Here is a 23,171-nt window from a genome sequence, read left to right as displayed (position 1 = left end):
TGGGAATTACCACTCTCAACTTCTGATACATAATAGTATAGTTAAATATCATAGCTACAAGACTTTTTACAGATTCCTTTACCAACTGAACCTATACAGCATATTGTTAGACTTATCCACTTCTGGGAATGTGAATAGTGAAAGGCTTTAAGTACCCCGACAGTACTGTGAGAAGACTGATGGAATGACAGGTGAAATTTGGAAATAAGTGTTCTTTTGTATGTTTCTCAGTGTCCTTTAGTGGCCAGTATTGCCTTACTATCTCCTGAGTATCCAGAGATATTCTTCTTGAAGCTGCATATAGGCTGCCTGCACACAAAGTGTGTACACTCAAATCTCTTCCATGCTTATAGCTTTGTTCCTTTCTGGTAGTTTTTTTTTTTTTAATTTAACAACAGAGTTAGTTTTCAGTGAGTTGTTAATGGTCTGTAAACACAGAAGCTCAAAATATTAACATCCACAAAAAGTGTCCTAAATATATGCATCACTTAAAGAGAGTAATCAGTAGTGGAAATATTAGACTCTACATGGATCAGACACTATGATATTGGGTTTTAGTATCACCCCTCAGAATTTACCATTGTACCAGTGCCTGTGAAAGGTAGAGGCCCTGATGAGGGATAGTGGGAAAAGGTTGATAAATGAGCACATGAAGGATGATTAGATGTTTTCTTTTGCTCTAATTTTCATTAACTCAATGAGTTGTTGAAGCTGTTGCAACAGGGATGCCATAAAGTAAAAGTTGTGTTTGTCTTTTCTACACTTGAACTTTGCCAAAACGCCAAACTTGGAAATTGACACTGGCAGAAAGTTATGAATGAGTAGATAGGTGTGAGACCAATTATAAATTGTAAGTGCTCATCAAACAGGGTCAAGTAGGCATCAAAAAATACCACTATAGAGCTAGTTTCAGGACAGGCCCCAAAGCTACAAAGAAACCCTGTCTCGAAAAACAAAACAAAACTAAAACAAAAACAAAAAAACCAGTATAGAGCAAAAATAGAATGGTTGGGACTGATGAAACTCATGGTTTAGACTACATCCATCTCTGGATGTATCCTTGGAGTCCCTAAAATACCCAGTGTTCCTCTATGAAGATGAGCAAGGCATGTCTCGGTACCCCATGAAAGAGGAGTTCCAGAAATAAACATTGCCACAAGAGGGCTAACCCTCTGATATGTGTTTCCACCACTGACCATGGAAGACCATCTTGATATTGTAGGTGGTTAACCACCCACCTTGAAAAATTTGTATTAAAGCAGGACATGCAGAAGGAGGGAAGCTTGTCCCCTGGATCTGATGACAGAGCCATATGGTGTGACATCTGACCTCGAAATGAATTCAGTGTATTTCAGACCTGAGTTACATCTGGTGTGGGTATATCTAATAGCAGGTGGTTCCCTTAACAGTTGTACTTACAGTTAGGGCCAGCTAGAAAGACAGTTTTATGCTTGTTTAAGCCTACATGGGTTATCTGAAATCTATAGTTGTTCCTTTGCCTTTGCTATAAATATTTTTAAAAATAGAAGAAAATATTGTTCCTATTCCTTTTCTTAATTGTTCTCTACCAATCAATTAATCTTAATTTTAAATTAATATTAGGAGGTAGGCAGGTAAAAAAGTCTGTGATAAACTAAAAGAGTACTCAAAACAATAATCTTTAAATATGTTCTAATTCTGGAAATATACAAATCAAAGTTGCACTGGAAGGGAAGCACTAAATTTCTGCATCTATGGTGACTCCTTAAATGTGGATGTCTAGATTTACTCTGTAAATTTTAAGACATTAGTTTTCATGCGTGTGAAATGTAGAATAAGTCATTTTAAAATAATAAATGGAAAAAGGTTTTAAATTTTTAAAAACTTGTTTTACAAGTTTTACTTCACTGATTTAGAGTGATAAAAAATGAACTAAGATGCAGAGAAAGAAGTGTACTTTTTCCTAAATAATCTAAGAACCAAACTAGAAACAGAAAGAAAATATAAGATAATATTCCTAGTTTTATTGTCTGTCCTATGACATTCCTCTCACATTAGTAAGATTTGTTCATTGTGAGAGTACCCAACTGGGGCTGTGATTAGGGGCAGAAATATAGTCTGGACCATTAATAAACTATGGTAGAAAAAACTATATCCATCTGGAGGTGGGATGACTTTGAATTTACATGAAAGTCTTCAAATTTGGATGCTAAGATGGCATTACTGGAGCTGAGCTACTGGGTTCAGCAAATGAGCAAATAGTAAAAAGTATGTTACCCAGATCCTCAGATAGTCTTCTATGATATTACAGTAAAACCGGAGCTTACTTTTGGCATAATTTTAAAGAATCTCTGTTTAGATTGATGTACAATAAAAGCATTTATGAGCTATGTGTATTTTGAAAGGATGTATAGTGATCTGTCCCTGGTTTCACCATAGTGATTGCTCAGGTAGAGTAGATGGACCTTAGATAACCCTAGAAAGAATGGAAGATTTGGGATAGCTTTCCATTGGCTCTTCTGTCTACCAGGTATCTTCATCGCTTTCTCCTCTTCTCCTAGCATCCCATAACTGCTCAAATGCTGTCTTAGAGTTTCTGTGAAATACCATGACCAGAGCAACTCTTATAAAGGAAACATTTAATTGGGGCTGCCTTACAGTTTCAGAGGTTCAGTCCATTATCATCATGATGAGGAGAATGGTGGGATGTGGGCAAACATGGTCCTGGGGGAATAGCTGAGAGTCCTATACCTTGAAGGCAACAGGAATTCAACAGAACATCACTTTGAGGGAAGCTTGAGAAAAAGAGACCTCAAAGCCCAGCTCCACACAAGGAGTAGGGAGTGGCAGTGATTTTCTTTGGATGTCCAAAGCGATAGAGCTTCTTTAATCCAGAGATGACAATGTTGTTGGGTCAGGAGTCTTCAAGTGGTCCCAGTGTGTAAGAGCACATAATTCTCATATTTACATCATCTGTGTTTGATGCTGTTTCTGCTTAGTTCTTTGTTTTTAATTCCCTGTCATCTCTTGATTCTTTAGGCTAATCTATATATTCTTGGCTCTAAATTTTTATTTTTGACTATGAACTCTGAATTTTTTTTTGCTTGGTTTTGGTTTTGGTTTTTTGTTTGTTTGTTTTGCTTTGTTTAGCCTTGGCTGGCCTACAACCTCGCAATTAGTTGTCAAGGTCCCTAAGTAAGGTTTATTCTGTGAGGCCCCCAAGGCCATAGTTAGGGATGGAAATAGGAAGTCCTTAGACAGCAACAATACAATATATAGATGGCACTTTAGAGGGAAGGAGCAGAAGGGAGGAGAGACTTTTCGCTAGAGTCTGGAGAGGAACTTCATTGAGATTGAGAATGAGAATAGGGAGAGAAAGAAGCAGAAAGACTGTGAGAGGGATGGCGGGGAGAGGCCAGAGGAGCTTTGTCAGAGACCAGTCTTAATCTCCAGATCAGAGCCCTTGAGTGGTTCCAGACCAATCCCCAGAAAAGTATGACCTTTATAACCTTTAGGAGTGGTAAGAGATTTTGCTTCATATAATTAATTCAGCATAGCATACATGGTAGGAACTGTAGAGGAGCCAGGTACCACTTGGAAGTGAAATTACAAAATGAGAGAATATCACTGTACCACAGCAAAAACAGCTTCTTTATTCTCTGCCCCAGAGGGTGCTTCAGGGAGATATGGCTGTAGAATCAAGCCTTAAAGTTCAGTTCTTGCTTGTGACAATCTCAGATCAAAGATAGAATCTTTTCTCTTTAAATTTGTAAAGTTGTAGCTACAAGATGACCCAGTGGGTAAAGGCACATGCAGCCAAACCTATCAACCTGAGTTTGTTCAATCTCTGGGATCTATGTAGTAGAAAGAGAATTAACTCCTGCAAGTCATCCTTTAATCTTCTCCCTCATGCTGTAGCCTAAACATATGATTAACTAAGTAATTAAATAAATTTGTAAAGGTTTTTTGGGGAGCAGTTAGTTTATTTAAGTTTTTGTTTTGTTTTTTGCTTTGCTTTGTTTTGTTTTGAGACAGGCTCTGATTATGCAGCCTTGGCTGGCTTTTTGTGAAGATTTTTAATATTACTTCTTCCCAAGGTGATTATGCTGAGAAATTGTATAGTGATTAACAGATTGATGATGCTAACCAGTTTCTTTATAAGTTGATAAAAGGGACAGGCAAGTCTTAAGTCACTAAAGTAATGGTCTGAGAATGATAGAGAAGTTAAATGGTACCTCAGTTAAAAAGAGGTAGTGTCTGGACTGCTTTGGAGGGATTTTTGGCCTGGCTTTCTATCAGCTTTTAGAAATGAGGAACCCAGAGATGTGCCACAACTATTATTGATTGTATGGGCTAGATTCAGCTCACAACTGTCTGGGTACATATCCATTCATTTTGCAAGTGTTTTGGTTTTTGTTTTTTGAGACAGGGTTTCTCTATGTAACCCTGGCTATCCTGGAACTCCCTTTGTAGACCAGGCTGACCTCAAACTCAGAGTTCTTCCTGCCTCTGTCTCCTGAGTGCTGGGATTGAAGGTGTGTGCCACCATGCCTGGCTCAAGTTAATTTTAAGTTAGTTAAAATTAGCTAATCATTCGTTAACAAACAAGGATTGAATGGTCCATACACAGAACTTGACTTTATGCACTTTATGGTAGAGATAAGGGAATAAGGCAGCTATCCCAGCCTTTAAGAACCTTCCTATCTATCCAGATTTCTAAACCTTTAAGCTTATAAAGTGTTTTATAAATGTGACATTCTAGAGATACTCTGAGAAAATTAAAGATAATATAAGTTCATGCAAATGTTGCTGTAATTAAGTACTTCTCTTTATTATGGTTGCTATGGCCCAAGTCCCATTAATACCTTGCCCTCCGACTCCTACCTCCTACTTTCATTTCTAAATAGCTGTATCCCAGGTAGTTAGTACAGGGGGCTACGAATTGGTCTCCAGTGCAAGTAAAACTAATAAATGTGATTTAGGATGAAAGGCACTGTGTAAATGCTTGAGATGTTGTTATTACTGCTCTCATGTGCTTTATTATTTTTAAATTGTGCATCCTTTTAAGTAGATTATTTGTTCGCCACAGTCTCCATTATATCTAAGCAAAGCCTTCACAGAAATTTCTAAAACCTTTTCATTTCTCTCTGTAGGTTGTTGTTTCGTAACATTTTATACAAGAAAAGCTGCACTTGAGGCCCAGAATGCACTGCACAATATTAAAACTTTACCTGGGGTGAGTCAGTTTACTTTTGTACCAAAATCTCTTTATTGGTTGAAAATGGTTCTTTCAACTAAAGGTTCCAGTTATAGGTTCTTAGTGCCAAAAATGGCTTTGGTCTTTGGAGGAGTAAGTTCTGACCCCTCTGTTCTGCAATAGCCAGCCTAGCTGGCCAGTCACAAAGCAGGCTACCATTAACACTGATGGGAAGAATGCTCAAATAGCCTGCCCCACTAGGTGGTACAGCAGCTGCCAAAGAGTATTGGAGTGGGTTAAGATTTTAAAGGTGGTGGGAACACACACACAAGGAGAGCAAATGGAAAGGGAAAAGCTTTTGCTCTCCAGGGGCCCCTTTTCAAATTTAGTCTTAGATTTTCATTTGAAAGGACCAAATGTGTTCTTTATAGACATAATATTAAAGCTCCTAATGACTTCTAAACAGTCAATGATGGTTAACAAAGTCAGCGTTTTAATGCCAAGTTATGCCTTCGTGTTGGTGTAGAACAGAAAATAGAAGCTTGCAGTGCTTGTTTTTCATTTCCTTCCTGGTTATAGCTGATGATTAATACAATTATTAGAAATGAACTATTGCTGCATATGACGTTTTCATCAAGGTTTATCAGATTTTTGTGGGACTTTTATATATTGCATGGTAGTACAAATTGTCCTTTGCTGTTTATGTGGTATATTTTCTCCATTTACATAAATGTCAGTGGTGAATTAATTCAATATCAAAATGATATGTGTTTGTTATAATAAAGGACCTGTGGTAAACACTCCACATACCATGATTTTATTGAAACATGTTTTGGTAAAAAAAGGAAAAAATGCTGTTTTAGGGTATAATTTCATTGTTTGCTTACTTACCTGTATATATTCACAAACTATGTGCATCACATACTGATATAGGCACACATAAATATTTTTGCTCCCACTTACCCAAAAGATAGAATTGTGTAATTCGTGTTAGGCCCACTGAAAAACTTACAATGTCTGTAGTAGAAAGATGCTTAGCAAAAGATTTTAAAAATAAGGGCTTCTTTTGAGGTAGATGGATTTTTGAGACAGGGTCTCACTGTGCATCCCATGTTGACCTCTAACATGTGGGCGAATGTAGAGATTACAGGCAGCTGTCACCACTCAGTGACCACCAAGAGCAAAGATTAGGGAATACGGCTATTCTTCATACTGCTTTGGTTCCTCTTCTTCATCTGAACAAATCAAAGGATAGAAAAGCAAGTATGTATTGGCAGAATGATCCCTTCAGTGGAACTACTTCTTCCTAAAACTTCTAAAGTGATTTTTAGTAAGATGGCATCTGTTAAGTCCTCTTTCCTCACTGACTTAAAAAGTAATAGAATTTAAACTTCAGTCTTGATGTAAGTGAAAATTTTCAAGTTTAATAAATGCTTTACAATTAATAGCACCAAAACCCCTTCTTATGCATTTTTAGTCATGAACTATTATTTACCATATAAAATATAGTATAATTAGATACAACATAATTCAGTTCCTGTCATCTTCCTCTACAAAATCCAGAGATTGTTGATAAATTCAACTGACCACAATTCACTATTTTAGTGCCCAGTATATGACTTTGCATTGACAGAAGATTTCAAGCTGACAGTATTTGTTTTCATTTACATGCCAGTAATAATTTGATGATTAGTACAATTTACTAGAAATCTGGGATGAATATGAATAAAATGTATTGAAATGCACAGAAGTGCTGACAACTGCAGTTTGGGGCAGCAAGCAGGACATTTTAACTCTGATTCTTACAATCAAATAGTTCTTCTGTATGTTTTTCAAATATTGAGGTTTTTTTCTTTTGCTAAAATTCTATATGTGAAATTTAAGAATAGAGACTTTGGAAACCTGTAACTAAGTACCATAAGTTGCGGGGACAAGGACTGGGGAAATACCTCAGCATTTAAGAGCACTTGGCTGACTTTCCAGAGGACCCAGGTTCCATTCCCAACACTCACGTGGTTGCTTTTCCACAAGAGTTGATGGGCACCTTCTTGATGGGCACTAAGGCAAAACATCCATTTGTATAAAATAAAGAATAAATATAACTTTTATAATAAATAAACTGGGAGCTTGGAAAATACAGTCTGGATTTTTTTTTCTTTTTATTCATCCCAGTTTCTTAGGCTCAGTTACTTGAAACAGGTTAAACAAAAATTTGAGAAGTCAGATATGATTAGTAAGATTCAAATCTTACACAGTATACACTTGCCACATTTGCCTTATCACTTGTGGTCAATGGGGATAGAATCTCACATCTTGCATTTATGTGCAGCTTTGTCTTACAATCATCACTCTTAACAGATGCTGGGAAAACATGAAAGTAGTTGCCTTTCAGTTGTGAGCCTTTGGTAGACAGGAAGAAATGAAACAGACATAAAAGATTAATGCATATTCTTGGAAAAAATATTACAGGGTACCTTGTTGTTTGATTACAAGCCTTAAAATTAGTCAACATTTCCATAATTCTAAACCAATATACACCTGTTTTCCCACTGTGACGTGAAAGCAAAACTTAATTTAACGGAAACCCTGCTGTGCTAAGTCTCTCATTAAATACCCAATAAGCTCAGTTATTTAAAGTTGTAGCATGACTATTTTAACTGGTTGCCTTCATGTTATAAAATTAATAAGAAGTTAATGATGTGCTTTGCCATATGCCTTCAGTTTCTTTGTATATAAAAGTAAGAGGGAGAAAGAAAACCACATCATCTGCTGACACTTTAAATCCTTTCTAGTTGGAATCACTTCTGGGAGATAAAGTCCATAACTTACTGCCACTTTTCTAACATGTCTAAAACTTTCTTTTTATAACAAGATCAAGTAGTACTTTGTTTTCTTTTTGTACAGTTCATGTTTTGTGTTCTAAGGAAATTTTATTGTACATTGTGGTTTATAAAGGTCAACCCTGTTAGGATGAGTTCTTTAATTTTAAATGTACACGTTAATTAGGTGAGCTGAAGAATGCTTTTGATTTCTGGATTTCAATACTTTTATAACTAGACCTTGGTGATCAGCCTCAGGAGGAGGAAGTGGACAAATAAGGGACTACACTTTGGTGACTAGCTTTCGGAATGGAATCTAACAGTTTTTCACAAGGCAGAGGAAATGGAGAAGAAGGCTAGAGTCCCTTCAGAGAGTTATATAGGAGGCTTTGAAGGGAGGAAGAGAAAAGGGGGAACACTGATTAATAATTAAATAGTCTCAAAAATAACAACAAACAGACAGTATCCTTTGTCTTTGTTGAGGGAAAAAATGGTACAGCCCAAGGTCTCAATCTTGCCTTAGCCTCCCTGTGCTTGTATTAGAGGTTTGTGCAGTCACTCTCAGCAATAGTCCCCTTTCAAGCAGCTACAACTAGCAAGCAGGGCAGTATCATTCAGAGGAAACATTAGCATCTACCATTGTGTGTTCCAGAGAGGATATTCTTACAACGGCAACCTGGTTTTTTTGTACTTTTGTTTTCACTAATCTATTTTATGTAGCTCAATAAAAAAAAAAAAAGCTAAAAGTAAAGAAGTCTGCGGCACAGAAAACTTCTTAGACCTTTTCAGTGCTCAGATGTTAGAGCCCAATACCCTCGTGCCAGTGATAGCACTGTATCCTGTACCACTTTTCTCAAGGTCTTGCACACACTGTCTGTGTCAATAAGACTTTTTGATTAAAATCTATAATAGTATCAGTAGAGCATTTTCTGTATAAATTAATTTAATTAAGAATGTAACAACATAGATTACAATTTTGAGAAAGCTCTTAAACTTTAATAGCAAATAGGAATCTGAAATGTCTTGTAAAATACTAATCATAAATTTCTTTCAGTCATTCTTATGGATATATCTTATCCTTTTCTTTTTAGAGTCACTACCAATTTTATTAAATGCAGTTTATATTAAGGAGATATTACCCTAAGAGATCATTTGTTTAGAGCACTCCATTTTAACAGAGCCATACTGAAAGGTGTTTTATAATAACACAGGCAGTGTGAGCAAGGACTATATATCTGCTTGAGTTATAAAAACAAATGATCCTGATACAGAAGGAAGAAGCTGAAAATACAGTGGCCTCCTGGGACAAGTATGTTCACCCACATGATGTAAATGGGCCCTTTGCTGGATGCCCTGGAGGAAATAATTTACTCTTGTAGGTAGGCACCTTCCTTCCAAGTAGAATTGACTAAGCTATCTATAGAACTGTTTTCATGCCCTTAACAGAATGCTAGGGTTTATTCTTTTCTGCAGAACATCTGGGCTCTTCCTGACACTAAATTTAACTTGTCCATTGTAATGTATTTTGAGTCACTCAGTGTCTTTGAATCACTTCTCCTAATTATTAATGTGTATTTAATGTCTTTGTTCTCAGAACCATGGTCATGATTTTACCTTTATCACCATCATCACCATCATTATTGCTGTCATAAATCTCTCAGCTCTTATACCTTCATATAATGAAAAGAACCCCCCCAATCATGCTATTTTAATTATCACCTAACTAGAATAATTTGGGTAAATTTTTTCAGGTGTCCTTTATATAAATTTATTTTAAAAATAGCCAGAACATCTGTATAAGTAGGTTTGTACCTCCAAAATTATGTACCATGTGTAATATAAAATATGCATTTATTCATTCAAAAAACACTTAACAATATTTTATTGTTTTACTTGTGCTTTTCTAGATACTAAGGGATACAGAGTAGTGTCATTGCCTTTCATAACTGAATTACCTAGAATAAAATGATTGCACCATGTTTATACTAAGTAAACTTTCAATAAATAGGTATAAGAAATTTTATTTTCAAATAATAGGCTAATCTTATTTATTCCAGTATTTCCAAAGACGTCAGGTTTTACTTTGAAAAGAGATAATTCTGTCTATATGGTAGATGTTCTAATACAAGGTAAATACAGATTTATATTAGTGCATATATATGTGAACAGCAACCTGGTTCATTATACATATACAACTCTTGTATCAGTGTACATTTTACACAGCTGTAAAGAGGTGTGTGAAGTTCTGTTGTGTAAATGCAGCAAGATACAATGTAAATCCTACTCTATTATTTCTCCTGTCAACATACTCTTCTCTTTTTTTCTATTTCTGTCTTTCTTTAGTAACTTTATTGACTCTTTGGGAGGTTCACACCCCAATTCTGCCACTTTCCGGTCCCCCCTTAATTGCCCCACTATACTCTCTTTTCTTAGCCATCAATTGTCTTAGCTCCTCTGTATGATAGTAACTATTCTTATATTTCAATGAGAGTCTTGTCTCTCATACTTGAGAACTGCTATTAAATAGTGATGATCCCTGCCTTTCACTTTAACAGAAGACTTGGTAACTAAATGACATGTTGCCTGTGTAGCTCCTGAAATCTGGAAAGAGATGGACCTTAAATGTCATTGTTTCTACTTTGTAGCTTCCATAGATGTGAACTCTTGTAGGCAATCACCCAGAACAGAAAGTACACTTTCTATAAAATGTATAAACCAGAACACCCATTTTTGTTTGCCTTCTGTAGTGTTTTAGGTTTCTATTGCTGGGAAAAGACACCATGACCACAGCAACTCTTAAAAAGAAAATGTTAATTGAGGTGACTCACTTATTTTTCAGAGGTTCAGTCCATTGTCATCATGGTGGGGAGCATGTTGGCATCAAGCAGACATGGTGCTGGAGGAATAACTGAAAGTGCTATATCTTACAGCCGCAGGAAGTCACCTGAAATACTCGGCAGTATACTGAGCATAGGAAACCTCAAAGCCCACCTCCTCAGTGACACACTTCCTCCAACAAGGCCATACCCACTCCAACAATGCTACATCTCCTAATAGTGTCACTCCCTATGAGATTGGGAGGGGGCAATTACATTCAGACTACCACATGTAGTTTTGCATTTGCAAAATCTAACCAGAATTAAAATATTTGGCTTCATAGTACTATCTATAAGGATGTATGCCCTGCTTGTTGCTATTATTTTCATGTAATGCTTAATCTTTCAGGAATACAACCTAACCAAAAAGTAAGGTCTTTGATTTTTTTTATGGTAACTTAAGGCTATAAAGAAATCTTATAGGGTGTACAGGAATTCCCTAGATATAAAAGTTCCTTTTTAACCCTAAGAGTCAAATACTAGGGTCAAGGTGTAGAACCACCCCCAAGTGAGACTCAGTCAGAATTGACCAGATTGCTCAAAATCATGGATTTAAAGAAGAAAAATAGAGTTATAGTTATAGGATGGAAAGTAACCTATATAGTCCCAGCCAAATCTCAGGGACCTGGGAAAATTTTAATACTCTATAAAAGACCATGGAGACTGGAGAGATGACTCAGTAGTTAAGAGAACTACCTGCACTTCCAGAGGAAAGGGTACTGTCCTCAGCACCCACAGGGTGGTCATAGCTGTTTACAGTTCCAATTCCAGAGGCTCCAGTGTCCTCTTCTCACCTACACATGCAGTACACAGATATACATGCAGGCAAAACATTCATACACATAATAAGAAATGAATAAAAAATGTTTTAGGACCATGGATATTCACTTCACCCACTGTAAAGTTTTGCATGCCACATGAATAGCCGGATGTTGGGTTTTTGGCTGACAGTCTATCAACCCTTAGAAGCTTTGACTGGCTGTTACTGCGTATGTCTCTGAATGAAATGAAAATCAAGGTACTAAATTTTAAAACACATCCTGTTCAATACAAGGAAGTGTACAGGAGAAATTAAGGAGAGTTCCTTAGTGATGAAAAAGTTGAAAATGCCAGCACAGGATAAAAGTAGAGATTCAGCTACACTCTCTTACAAAAACACGAGACTGGGAAGTGGTGGTGCACACCTTTAATCAGAACACTTGGGAGGCAGAGGCAGGTGGATCTCTGTGAGTTCAAGGCCACCCTAGTCTACAGAGTGAGTTCCAGGACAGGCTCCAAAGTTACACAGAAAAACCCTGTTTCAAGAAAACAAAACAAAAAAAAATTAAAACAGAATTCTGTAGCAAGTGTTTCTGTATTATATAGCAAACAGTCTTGGCAACAGGTCTGAATAATAGGATTCTTGTGAGGCTTAATGAGAGAATTTGTGTAAATGCCCTGGCACTGGTTCCTGATCAGCTTTTCAAAATTGTTCTTATTCTTTGAGAAGGACTATGATTTGATTATTGTTCTTATGACGTTTGAGAGAACAGCGTACTGGCAAAATAAAGTAGCAAATTGCTAAGTTCACTTTTCAGACCTTAGATTTCAAAAGTTTGATAAGACTTTAAAAGAAAATTAGAGAGGAAGGCATCTATGAATTTGATTAAAGGTCTCTATGGATTTGCAAAGAAAGAGATAATATGGCTTTTAAGAGCCAAAGATAGAAATTTTGAGATAAACCCAGATAATCATTCAAATTCTGATATTGTAGTACAAGATTTTCATAAAAATTTATCACCCAAATAGTGGCAGAACATTGATCCTTCATCAGGAACTGTGCGTGTGTACGAAGACTTAGGTCCAATTGAAGCAAGTTGGCCAGTTCATAGCCCCAAGTTTGAGGTTCCCAAAATCAAAGTTTATGTTTGGGTAAGTATGAAAAATATTCTCCTGGAACTCCAAAGTTCTTCCTCATCCACCAAGAAGTAGAGAATAAAAGAGCCTAGCACCAGAATCAGAAGAAGACAGAGGACCCCACTGCTCAGCTAGATCTTCTTAGTACAGAAGTCATTGGTCTCTTAAGAGGGGAAACAGAGAAAAGAATTTCATGTATATTTCTGCTTTCTTTCACTATTCATAGCTTTGTACACAGGTGCTCAGGAAGTCTCATTAGTATTATGACATGCGCTATTAAAATTGTTTTCACAATAAAATAGTATTTCAAAATGCCATTACATCTGTCATACTCATTGAGATGAAAAGAAAAGCAGTGAACAGGACTTGGGGAAGATTGCAAAAAAAAAGAACAGTATGACAAGTGCTCTTTTATCTTCTTCATTGTTCCCATAAGTGAATCCCATGAGGACTCATCGCACATATGCCTACTGCCAACCATCCCTTCCTCTGCAAGCACCTTAAAGCATTTGAAATTACTTCCTCTTCACATGCGGAATCAAGGTGTGGACTAAATGATTCTTAAAGAGGGCTTTTCCACTCTGATACAATTGTACTCTGCCTTCTACACCTTGTCTGTAGTCATGTCCTATTTAGTTAGAGGAAAAAGTCTACATCTATCTGACTTCACTTCCTTCAGTTATTGGTTAATATTTGAGGAGTACTTTATGTAGAAAATTGTGGATCACACAAAACTTCAGTTTGAAATTCTCCAGGCACCTGCTTTTCTTTCCCTTCTAAAATCTTACAGGTAGCTTAACACTCATAATTTTTCCATCAAGGAGCAAAAAGAAAGAAGAAGCAGATGAACTCTGTCAAATCAGCTTAGTTCCTTGTTTATAACCTTTGGTTAGGCTGGGTTGAAAAGATATTTATCCTAATGAGGTTTGAGATTTATTAGTGAGATTCTTTTACGTCTTTAATTTCTTTCCCCAGCTAACAAGGATAAGTGAGTCATCTCTGTTTGTAAGTAGGTTTATGGGGTTATCTTTTGTCATTATTTCTAGAAATATTTCAGGGGTATATCATTAGCATTCATCTTGTTAAACTGAGGACACTGAGGTGTCAGAGATAAGTTCATTTCCCTGGCCTCTTCTAACAAAGCAGTACCGACTAGGAACAGGTCAGGCGCTAGGACCCTGGTATCTGTGTCTCTGAGTGGATTGAGACAGAGTAGAGTAGAAGCATGACATGGAGAAACAATACACCGCAGTAATAAAGCACTTGCTATATAAGCTTGAGGACTAGAACTCATATCCCTGGAACTTACATAAATATCAAATGAACATGGCGGACTGCGTGTAATTCCAGCAGAGACAATCCAAGACAGTGTCCAAGAACAATCTGGTTAGCTAGACTAGCCCAGATAGAGAGCTCTGGGCTCAGTGAGAGAACCTGCCTCAGTGAATAAGGTGGAAAGCAATCAAGGAAGACACCTGACCTTTGCCTAAAGCCTCTATTACACATAAACCTTATTATATATACATATACACACATGCAAGGATACCATACACATAGGCACATACAAAAAGTAAAAACAGTTACAATCATATTTCTGATTGATTGCCCATGTGGAAGATCCAACAATGTATTTTAACTTTGACTATAGCATCACAAAATACATGTTGAATTGCTTGATTTTGCTAACATGGAAACTTTAAAAAATAAATTTAAAAAAAGAGTACCCTGTTTGGATTACCCAACTGGTAACTGAGTTCACAGGCAATCAGGTTTAAAGCTGAGGGTCTGGATTATAAAGTCAATGAAGGGCTTTCTACTGTTATGGATCCTATCTGTCCATCCCGTCTAACAGAGCCTGCCAAGAGTCCAGGAGTTCCTTTTGGGTACTATCTCAAAATAAGTAAAAAAAAAAAAAAAAATCCTCGGCCCCTATTCTGATGCAGTTTGCTGTGTGGTGCTGAGCTGTCAGTGAGATCAGGACAACTATGCAGATCCCAGCTGTTCACGATGACATCAGTTGAGACCAGAAGGTCAAGTAAACATCTCCACACATTCTCACACCCGCATATGTATCAGAGCACATGGCTCAGCTCTGCCCCAGATGTGAATCTGTGCTATCTATCAGACACAAATCATACAGAACACTGTAGGCAAAGCAAGAAATTTGCTGAAAACTCAAGTATGAGGCTGCTATCTTAGAGGTCTCCAAGAAGCATATGAATATCAAAGACAACCATTATTCTAACAAGGAAAGCTTTGAGAAAACAGTAATGAATGCAGCACCTCTCTTCAGAGGAGTATAGTTTACCAATGCCATTCCACTGAGATTCATGTGTTAGAGGGCTTTTCTTTATGTGCACACAGGTGTGCTGCCAGCCCACCATCTGCATTCTAAGGCCTATCTCTATTCAGCTGTCCTCACTACCCTTCCCACTATTTCCCATTCCTTGGGGAGAGACATGACAGGGCCTGAGGCTTATCTTAAAACACTAAGCAGAAACCTCTTAAAGTTGAGGCAACAGGAAGAAAAGAACATACCAGGGAACTGCGTGAGTTACTTTGTGCTAAGTATCCTGTGATGTCCAGTGCACAAGAGAAGTATTGTCTGCAAGTCATAGAGATTGGGGAATTGTAAGAAAGTTACTATCATTTTGTATAGTTTATATGCTAGTTGTAGAGCACAGAAGTAGTTACAAACATCAGGATAAGTATGTTTCTATCAAAGTTTGCTTCTGTAAATGTTTGTGTGCATGATTTCTGTTTTTCAGGGACTTTCAAAAATTAAATAATCTAATAAAATAATAATGCATATTGAATCAATAAAAGGTATAATTAGAGTCTGGAGAGATGGCTCAGCAGTTAAGAGCACTGGTTTCTCTTCCAGAGGACCCAGGTTCAATTCCTAGCACCCACATAACAGTTCATAACCAACTGTAAGTTCAATTCGAGTTGATCCAACACCCTTTTCTTCATTCCATGGCATGTAGACATGTAATGTGTACACATGCATACAAGTGGAACACTCGTACATATAAACTAAAAATAAAGCTTTAAAAAACTTAAAAAGTAATGGTGTTTGTGTTAACTATGTCCTGGGAAATGAATCAAGAGTACTACCTACTTACCTACCTACCTGTATCTGATTACATATAAATAAAATAGTGATGATTGTTTTTCTATTTCTGGTAGCCTTTTTCAACCAGAAGTCTGCTTAGATTAAGAGAGCTAAAGTAATTATACATAATAAGGAATTTTTAAATAACAAAATCATTATCTTTTATAACTTTGTCTAACTAGATTCAAGTAAAAAGTGTATTTAAACATGGGAGATGGGTTTCATTACCCCCATTTTATACCTGAAACTTAATAGTACTGAACCCTGTATATAGTTCTTTCTTGCAAACATACTTTTAAATTCATGCAGTATAATATTGGTATGTCAGACAAAGGACAGGCTCACAGTCGAGAAGGACTGAAAAGTGTTTCAGCATAAAGCTCATAATGGCGTGGTGTTTAAAACTTACAAATTACCTCTGGAAAATTTCCAGGTATGGTTTTAAGACTGTATTTGACCATGGAAAGCAAAACCTCTGACTACGGCTTACTATATAACATAAAGGACAACTGTCACTTAATTGAGGTTTAACTCATCCTGACTTTTCAGTCTGTTGCTAGATCTGACTTATGGACTATTATTTGTAAGATGTCATTTAAGTGGGTGCATAGACTCTAGCCTGGGATTTTGATTAGTTCCATATTTTTGTGTTTTGTTTTTTCTGTATGCAGCTCATAGGATAATCATAACCACAGCTCTAGAATGTGCTCACAAGTACCACTGAATCACTTACTAGAGAATCTCAGTCATAAAGTGATTTACGTCACTCCTGAGTCAGTTGACAAAATGTAAAACATTCATTGATCATTAACAAAATTAATTGTTAAAATTAATAATAGTCAGAATCTCAGGAAATCCTATAGCCAATTAAAATAGGTTTCTCCATGTTTCAGTTTGTTATGTGGGTCAGCAGAAGAATAAGACATATGGAGAAAAGAAAGTAGGCTAAATCTAATGATAGTTCCCATACTGCAGGAGCTTATATTAGCCAACCTCCGCACTGTATAGATGAAGAAACTGAAACCCAAAAGGTCAGGTGATGGATTCTGTGCTAATGCAACCAAATATTGGTGGAGATAGGACAACAAATCATGTCATGTTCTCACAATTTCCCTATAAAATTATTCCAAGCACATTACTTTAAAGAATCAAAACTTCAGAGTTCAAATTACCAACATATTCTTGGGTTTACCTCCTTCATAGGAGGTTATTGATGCTGTTTCCTCATTTTAATTTTGCTAAGGAAGACCTAAAGGAATAATAATTATCTTTCTGACCATTTACCTAAAATGATCATATGATGAAGGAAATGAAAGCTGCCCTTAGTCTTCAAGTCTATTTGTATCTACAACTAGGGCAGTGATTCCCAATTTTATCTGGGAAGCTTTTAAAACCATATATACCAAAGCTGTACCGTGGGGGGGGGGTAGATTAAATAAGAGTCTTTCTTAGATAGAGCCAGACATCAATATTTTAAAGCTTCCTAAGTGATTCCAGTGTTAGGTAAGTTTCAGAACTGCTAGTTCAAGAAGAAGCCAGTATCATCAGCTTCAAGGACTGGGCATTGATGAACAAACAGCAAGTTTTATTTTTTCTGTAACTGGGGTTTTAAGACAGAAGCCCTGACCCCAGCTAGCCTAGCAAGCTAGACTTAGCCGACCATCCCAGTTCATCAATTAAAGAAACAAGTAATACTAATAGTGAAAAGCAGACAAAGGGGGTTTAATCAGTGTGCATTGAGAAGAGAAACCGATAAAGGGTACAGTGGCCCAATTTCGTCTTCGCATACTGACATTAGTTTTATGTTTAAATAGAGGAAGATTGTGGCATGGGTTTAGAGATAAGCACAATTAAACTGTCTTGGCCAAAGCACAGTCTGTGACCCTTCTCTCAGTTCTGGTTCTACAAGGTGGTCCAAAGAGTCATTATTTGAAGGAACAAGTTGTTTCTCATGCTTAAGCTACACACCTGCCATCATGAATAATTGCCTCAAGGAGTTTGTCCTGTGAGGAGGGTCTGCTATCTTGAAATTCATGTTGAATGCAGGTTTAGGAAGATTTGACTCAAGACATTTAGGCATCTACTGGAGATCAGCAATATAATATGTTGGTCATTGTAGTATGCTCATAGTAAGGTGTCCCAGTTACCCTTACCTTTGTGACTTGAAATTTGAAGAAGAATGAGACCAGTTAGATATTTTAGTTTTTAGATAGATGCACCTTGCCAGGTTTAATGTGAATATCATTTATCCCCTTGTTGTGATAAAATACCTAAAAAAGTAACTTGAAGAAGGAAAGGTTTGTTTTAGCTCACTGTTCAAGAATGCAGTCCACTGTGGTAAGAAAATCATGATAGCAAGAATGTGAGGCATCCACAGCCAGGACCAAAGAGAGACAGAAGCTGTACTCAGCTCATTTTCTCCTTTTGAATGCAGCATCCCAACCCATGGAATTTAGTGTGGGCCTTCCCACCTCAGACCCAGTCAAGTAACTCCCTCACAGACATGCCCAGATGTTTGGCTCCTGGGTGATTCTGATCCTGTCAAGTTGACAATGTCAACTATTACATCATACCTAAATACATACAAAGGGGAGCAGGTGGTCCCAAATTAGACAGAGACAGTAAAGACAGAAATACCACCATTTCTTCCAATGTTTAGTTATGTTTTAGACCCAAGTAAGGAGGTAGTTCTTTTTAGTACAAGCAATTTCTACATCCCTATTTTATTTCTATGATTTTTCTGGCTTCACCTTGATACAGTGCTGATTATCTTCCTCCAAGTACATGGTGACTTGCTAATTCAAGGTGTGGTCTTCAGACTACCAGCATTAACATTACCTGAGACTTGGTAAGAAATGAAAGTCTCAGGCTCTACTCCAGACCTGTAATTAAATGGGATCCCTAGTTCTTACCACACATTCACATAAATAAGTTTTGTTTGTTTGCTCTTTTGTTTTTCACTTCTTATAGTTGCTGTGATACTCATTTCGCAGTGCTTCTTGTCTGTAGGATAAAGCATCATTATGTGTACAGTACACACTTTTCAAAAGTTAAAGTAAGTCATAGGTCATACAGTAACATTTCAGAGGGACTTTTTGATAGGACTAGGTGTTAACAGTACTGTATTCCTAGGTTTCTCTCATAACACAAGTCAACTCTGAATATATGTAAAGATGTACATTTTGTAATCACTGAATTGTTACACCCCCTTGTCTAACAACTAAAAAGAAGCAAAAAGCTGCCGTGTCACAAAAACTCATTTTACTGACTCTTTTTTCAGATGTTCAAAGAACAGTAAGGTGACCTACCTGACCATCTAGGAAACAGAAGTAAATAGATCTACAAGGGTGACCTGTATTTTCCAGAATCTTTAATGTATAATTCTATTTTTTTTCCTGTCATTGGTACTTTAAACCTGCTGGGAAAAATCTTGAATGAGACCTACATAGAATTAATACATCCTAGTCGATGAGGAGATTAATGGAATTGGTGCTATTTCGAGCAGTTTGCCTTTGTGTTATTTTTGTTCTTCCTGGCCAGAATAAGCTAATCCTAAAGCTTAAGGAACAATTTTCTACCCACAACGAGTTAATCAGTAATCCTCAGCAGCCCATTTCTCTTGTATAGAAGCCATAAGAATGTAGAGTTCTTTCTGCTTCATCATTCATGAGTTTGAAATTGCTTGATAGGAAAGCAAAGCATTTATTCTGCTGTTTTTCTTGATGCCCACAGCTTGAGAGACTTTTGCTGAGGAAGAAAGTTTAACTACCACATGAATGCTAAGATAGATCTACTACTGCATAATAAGGGTTACTGTGTATACACTTATCTTTCTGCAGTTTGGAAGACTTTAAAAGAATGTCATCTGCTCTGAACAACTATAATAGTTCATTTCTGCTTAGTTCTTATGCACTAACCTTATTTCTTGTACATCAGGAGATTTTTCACAGTTTGGAATTTTGTGATTGCTTATAGTCCTTCAGATATCCTTAATAGTAGTTTGTTAGTACAGGCATTTGTTACCACATCAGACTGAAACTTAGCATTGTCAAAATTAATAGCTGTGCTTATCAGCCCAATATCAAAGGGTGAGTTTCAGTTAGTTGACCAAATAAAAGCAGATCATGGATAGAGGATCCATGTAATAAAAGAAACAAAATGGGAATAATGCACACGCCAAGGGGAAAGCAATCTCAAAGACTACTGTCAGCCAGGTGGAATGCTAAACCTAGACAGAAAGGGACATTCAGAAAGGGATGTGTGGGTTGGAAGATAAAAATCAGTCTTCTCTTGAAACAAAAGACACATAAATTATGCTTATCTTTTTCATCACAGCCAAATATCTAACTTGGGGTAAAAATCCTGTCAACTGAGTTTGTATATAATTTATAACTGTTCATGTACACATTCTTCTACCCATTTTTGTATTTTAGTAACTGCATGGGGCTGACCTGGTAGACTAGGAACAAAAGAATAGCTCTTTCTTACTGGTGTGTTTTTTTTTAATTTAATCCTTACTGGTTTCTCATCAGTATGTATGCCTCTGAGTCTATAAGTTAAATCTCCTTCACCCTTAAACTTGAGGAGAAACGTCTGAAGTCAGCTGCTTACCCAGAAGCAAGAATCTGGGTCACATGGTCACGATTAGTATCCCAGCTCACTAGGAAAATTAAAGTCTGTACTAAGAGCATACTTGATGGATCTTGTTTCTTGGAAAAGAAAAAAAAAACAAAATTAAAGATATTTTTATCCTTTTGGAAATCTTTAGTAGTGCCGCTACGATGGTCCTGATAACTGAAAGAACTGTAGTGATTTTAAGGAGATGCCCATGGTGTACTATTTTACATGATTTGATTTAGATGAGATAGCTACATTCTTAGATGTGCAAAGGAAGATGAAATATTGTGTTGTATCCTCAACTGGGCTTTAAGGAGAGGCAACTCTGTCAAAGTGAAGTTCCAACTTGTCTAATTTCCCAAAATAGCATCCCATACTCTTATACAATATCTTCATCCTCCCATAGATGCACTCTTTCAGTAGATGCTATAATTTGAATAATTTTGTTGTGTTCTATGGCATTCTATCTTGACTTTCTTATCTGAATATGATACTTGAATGTTAATATTTTATTATAATATAGTTGTTGTTTTAGGGTAACATTTAAAAGTTTTACTGGGAAAGGTCATGTTTAGTTTAGACTTGAGTAAAATGCTAAACAATGAAGATAAATACATCATCTGCTCAGACTTGACATTCTTTTTTCTTTGGGGGAGGTGGGACATGGTTTCTCTGTAACTTTGGAGCCTGTCCTAAAACTAGCTTTTGTATACCAGGCTGGCCTCGAACTCAGAGAGATCTGCCTGCCTCTGCCTCTCAAGTGCTGGGATTAAAAGCATGTGCCACCACCGCACTGCTCACCTTACACTCATTTTTAAAAGGAATTGTTGGATCTGTCCTACAGTTAGAAGATAGAAGAAACTGGATTAGAGAACAGTCAAGTATATAAGAGAACACAGTGAAGCATCTTAAAGGGTCATGTGCCTTCACAATGCCTTAATCACACAGTGAAGAAAATATTAATATTTCCCCCAAAATAATGAATTTTTATGTTTTATGAAGATGACAAAAAGTATGATTTAAAAAAAACTCATAAAATACTGATTTGCTCTAGACTCCTGGTAATCATTTTCATACCTTCTACAACTTTAATAGACTATGAAATTCCATTTGGACTTGGGTTTTGTGCCTGGAAATATGGATCTATTTGCATTCTTCTACATGTTGACATCTAGTTATGCCAGCACCATTTGTTGAAGATGCTTTTTTTTCCATTGTATAATTTTAGCTTCTTTGTCAAAAATCAGGTGTTCATAGGTGTGTAGATTAATATCCAGGTGTTTGATTTGATTCCATTGGTCCACCTGTCTGTTTTTATGCCAATACTAATCTGTTTTCAGTACTGTAGCTCTATAATAGATCTTGATGTCAGGGATGGTGATGCCTCTGGAAGTCCCTTTATTGTATAGGATTGTTTTGGCTATCCTGGGTTTTTGTTTTTCCATATAAAGTTGAGTATTGTTCTTTCGAGGTCTGTGAATAATTGTGTTGGAATTTTGCTGGGGACTACTTTGATTCTATACATTTAGAGAGGTTGCCATTTTTATTATGTTGATTCTACCTATCCAAGTGCATGGAAGATCTTTCTGTTTTCTGCTATCTTCTTCAGTTTCTTTCTTCAAAGTCTTAAAGTTCTTGTTGAAGTCTTTCACTTCTTTGGTTAATGCTACCCCAAGATATTTTATGTTTTTTTGGCTATTGTGATGTTTCTCTGATTTGTTTCTCAGCTTCTTTATCATTTGTGTATAGGAGGGCTACTGTTTTTTTTTTTTTGAGTTGATCTTGTATTCTGCCACATTACTGAAGGTATTTATCAACTGTAGGAGTTCCCTGGTAGAGTTTTGGGGGTCACTTATGTATAGTATCATCTGCAAATAGCAAAAGTTTGACTTCTTTCTTTCCAATATGAATTAATTCCCTTGATCTCCTTTTGTTGTATAGTCAGAATTTCAAGAACTATGTTGAATAGATTTGGAGAGAGTGAACAGCATTGTCTTGTTCCTGATTTTAGTGGAATCACTTTGAGTTTTCTCTCCACCTAATTTGATGGTGGCTGTCAGCTTGCTGTATATTGCTTTTATTATGTTTAGGTATGTTCCTTGTGTCCCTGATCTCTCCAAGACCTTAATATAAATCTGACCACACTGTACCTGACAGAAGAAAAAATGGGAAGTAACCTTCAATGCATGGGCACAGGAGACCACTTCCTAACTATAACCCCAGTAGCACAGACACTGAGAGAACCAATAAATAAATGGGACCTCCTAAAACTGAGAAGCTTCTGTTAAAGCAAAGGATACAGTCAATGGGACAAAAAAGCAGCCTATTGAATGGGAAAAGATCTTCAGCAACCCAACATCATACAGAGGACTGGTCTCCAAAATGTATAAAGAACTCAAGAAAATAGACATCAAAATTCCAAATAATTCAATTGAAATTGGGATACAGAACTAAACAGAAAATTCTCAACAAAAGAATATCAAACAGTCAAAAGACACTTAAGGAAATGTTCAACATCCTTAGCCATTAGGGAAATGCAAATCAAAACAATTCTCACCATTTTACACCAGTCAGAATGGCTAAGATCAAAAACACCAATGATAGGTCATGCTGGAGAGGATGAGAGCACTCCTCCATTGCTGGTGGGAATGCAAACTTTTACAACCACTCTG

General features: G+C 36.7%; 1 protein-coding gene across 26 annotated transcripts in view; it reads left to right on the top strand.

The window, feature by feature from the left end:
* Celf2 (CUGBP Elav-like family member 2) overlaps nt 1–23,171 on the top strand; it is an 811,194-nt gene that overhangs the window by 687,159 nt on the left and 100,864 nt on the right. For all 26 annotated transcript variants that reach the window (XM_085699122.2, XM_085699123.2, XM_085699113.2 and 23 more), the window contains one exon: nt 5,133–5,215. In XM_085699122.2, coding sequence (XP_085555248.1) covers nt 5,133–5,215 — 83 coding nt within the window. The remainder of the gene's footprint in view (nt 1–5,132; nt 5,216–23,171) is intronic.

The sequence above is a fragment of the Myodes glareolus genome, chromosome 14, assembly GCF_982192425.1.
Source record: "Myodes glareolus chromosome 14, mMyoGla1.1, whole genome shotgun sequence".
NCBI lineage: Eukaryota > Metazoa > Chordata > Mammalia > Rodentia > Cricetidae > Myodes > Myodes glareolus.
The sequence above is the reverse complement of the archived record's forward strand: the minus strand, read 5'-3'. Positions and strand labels throughout refer to the sequence as shown.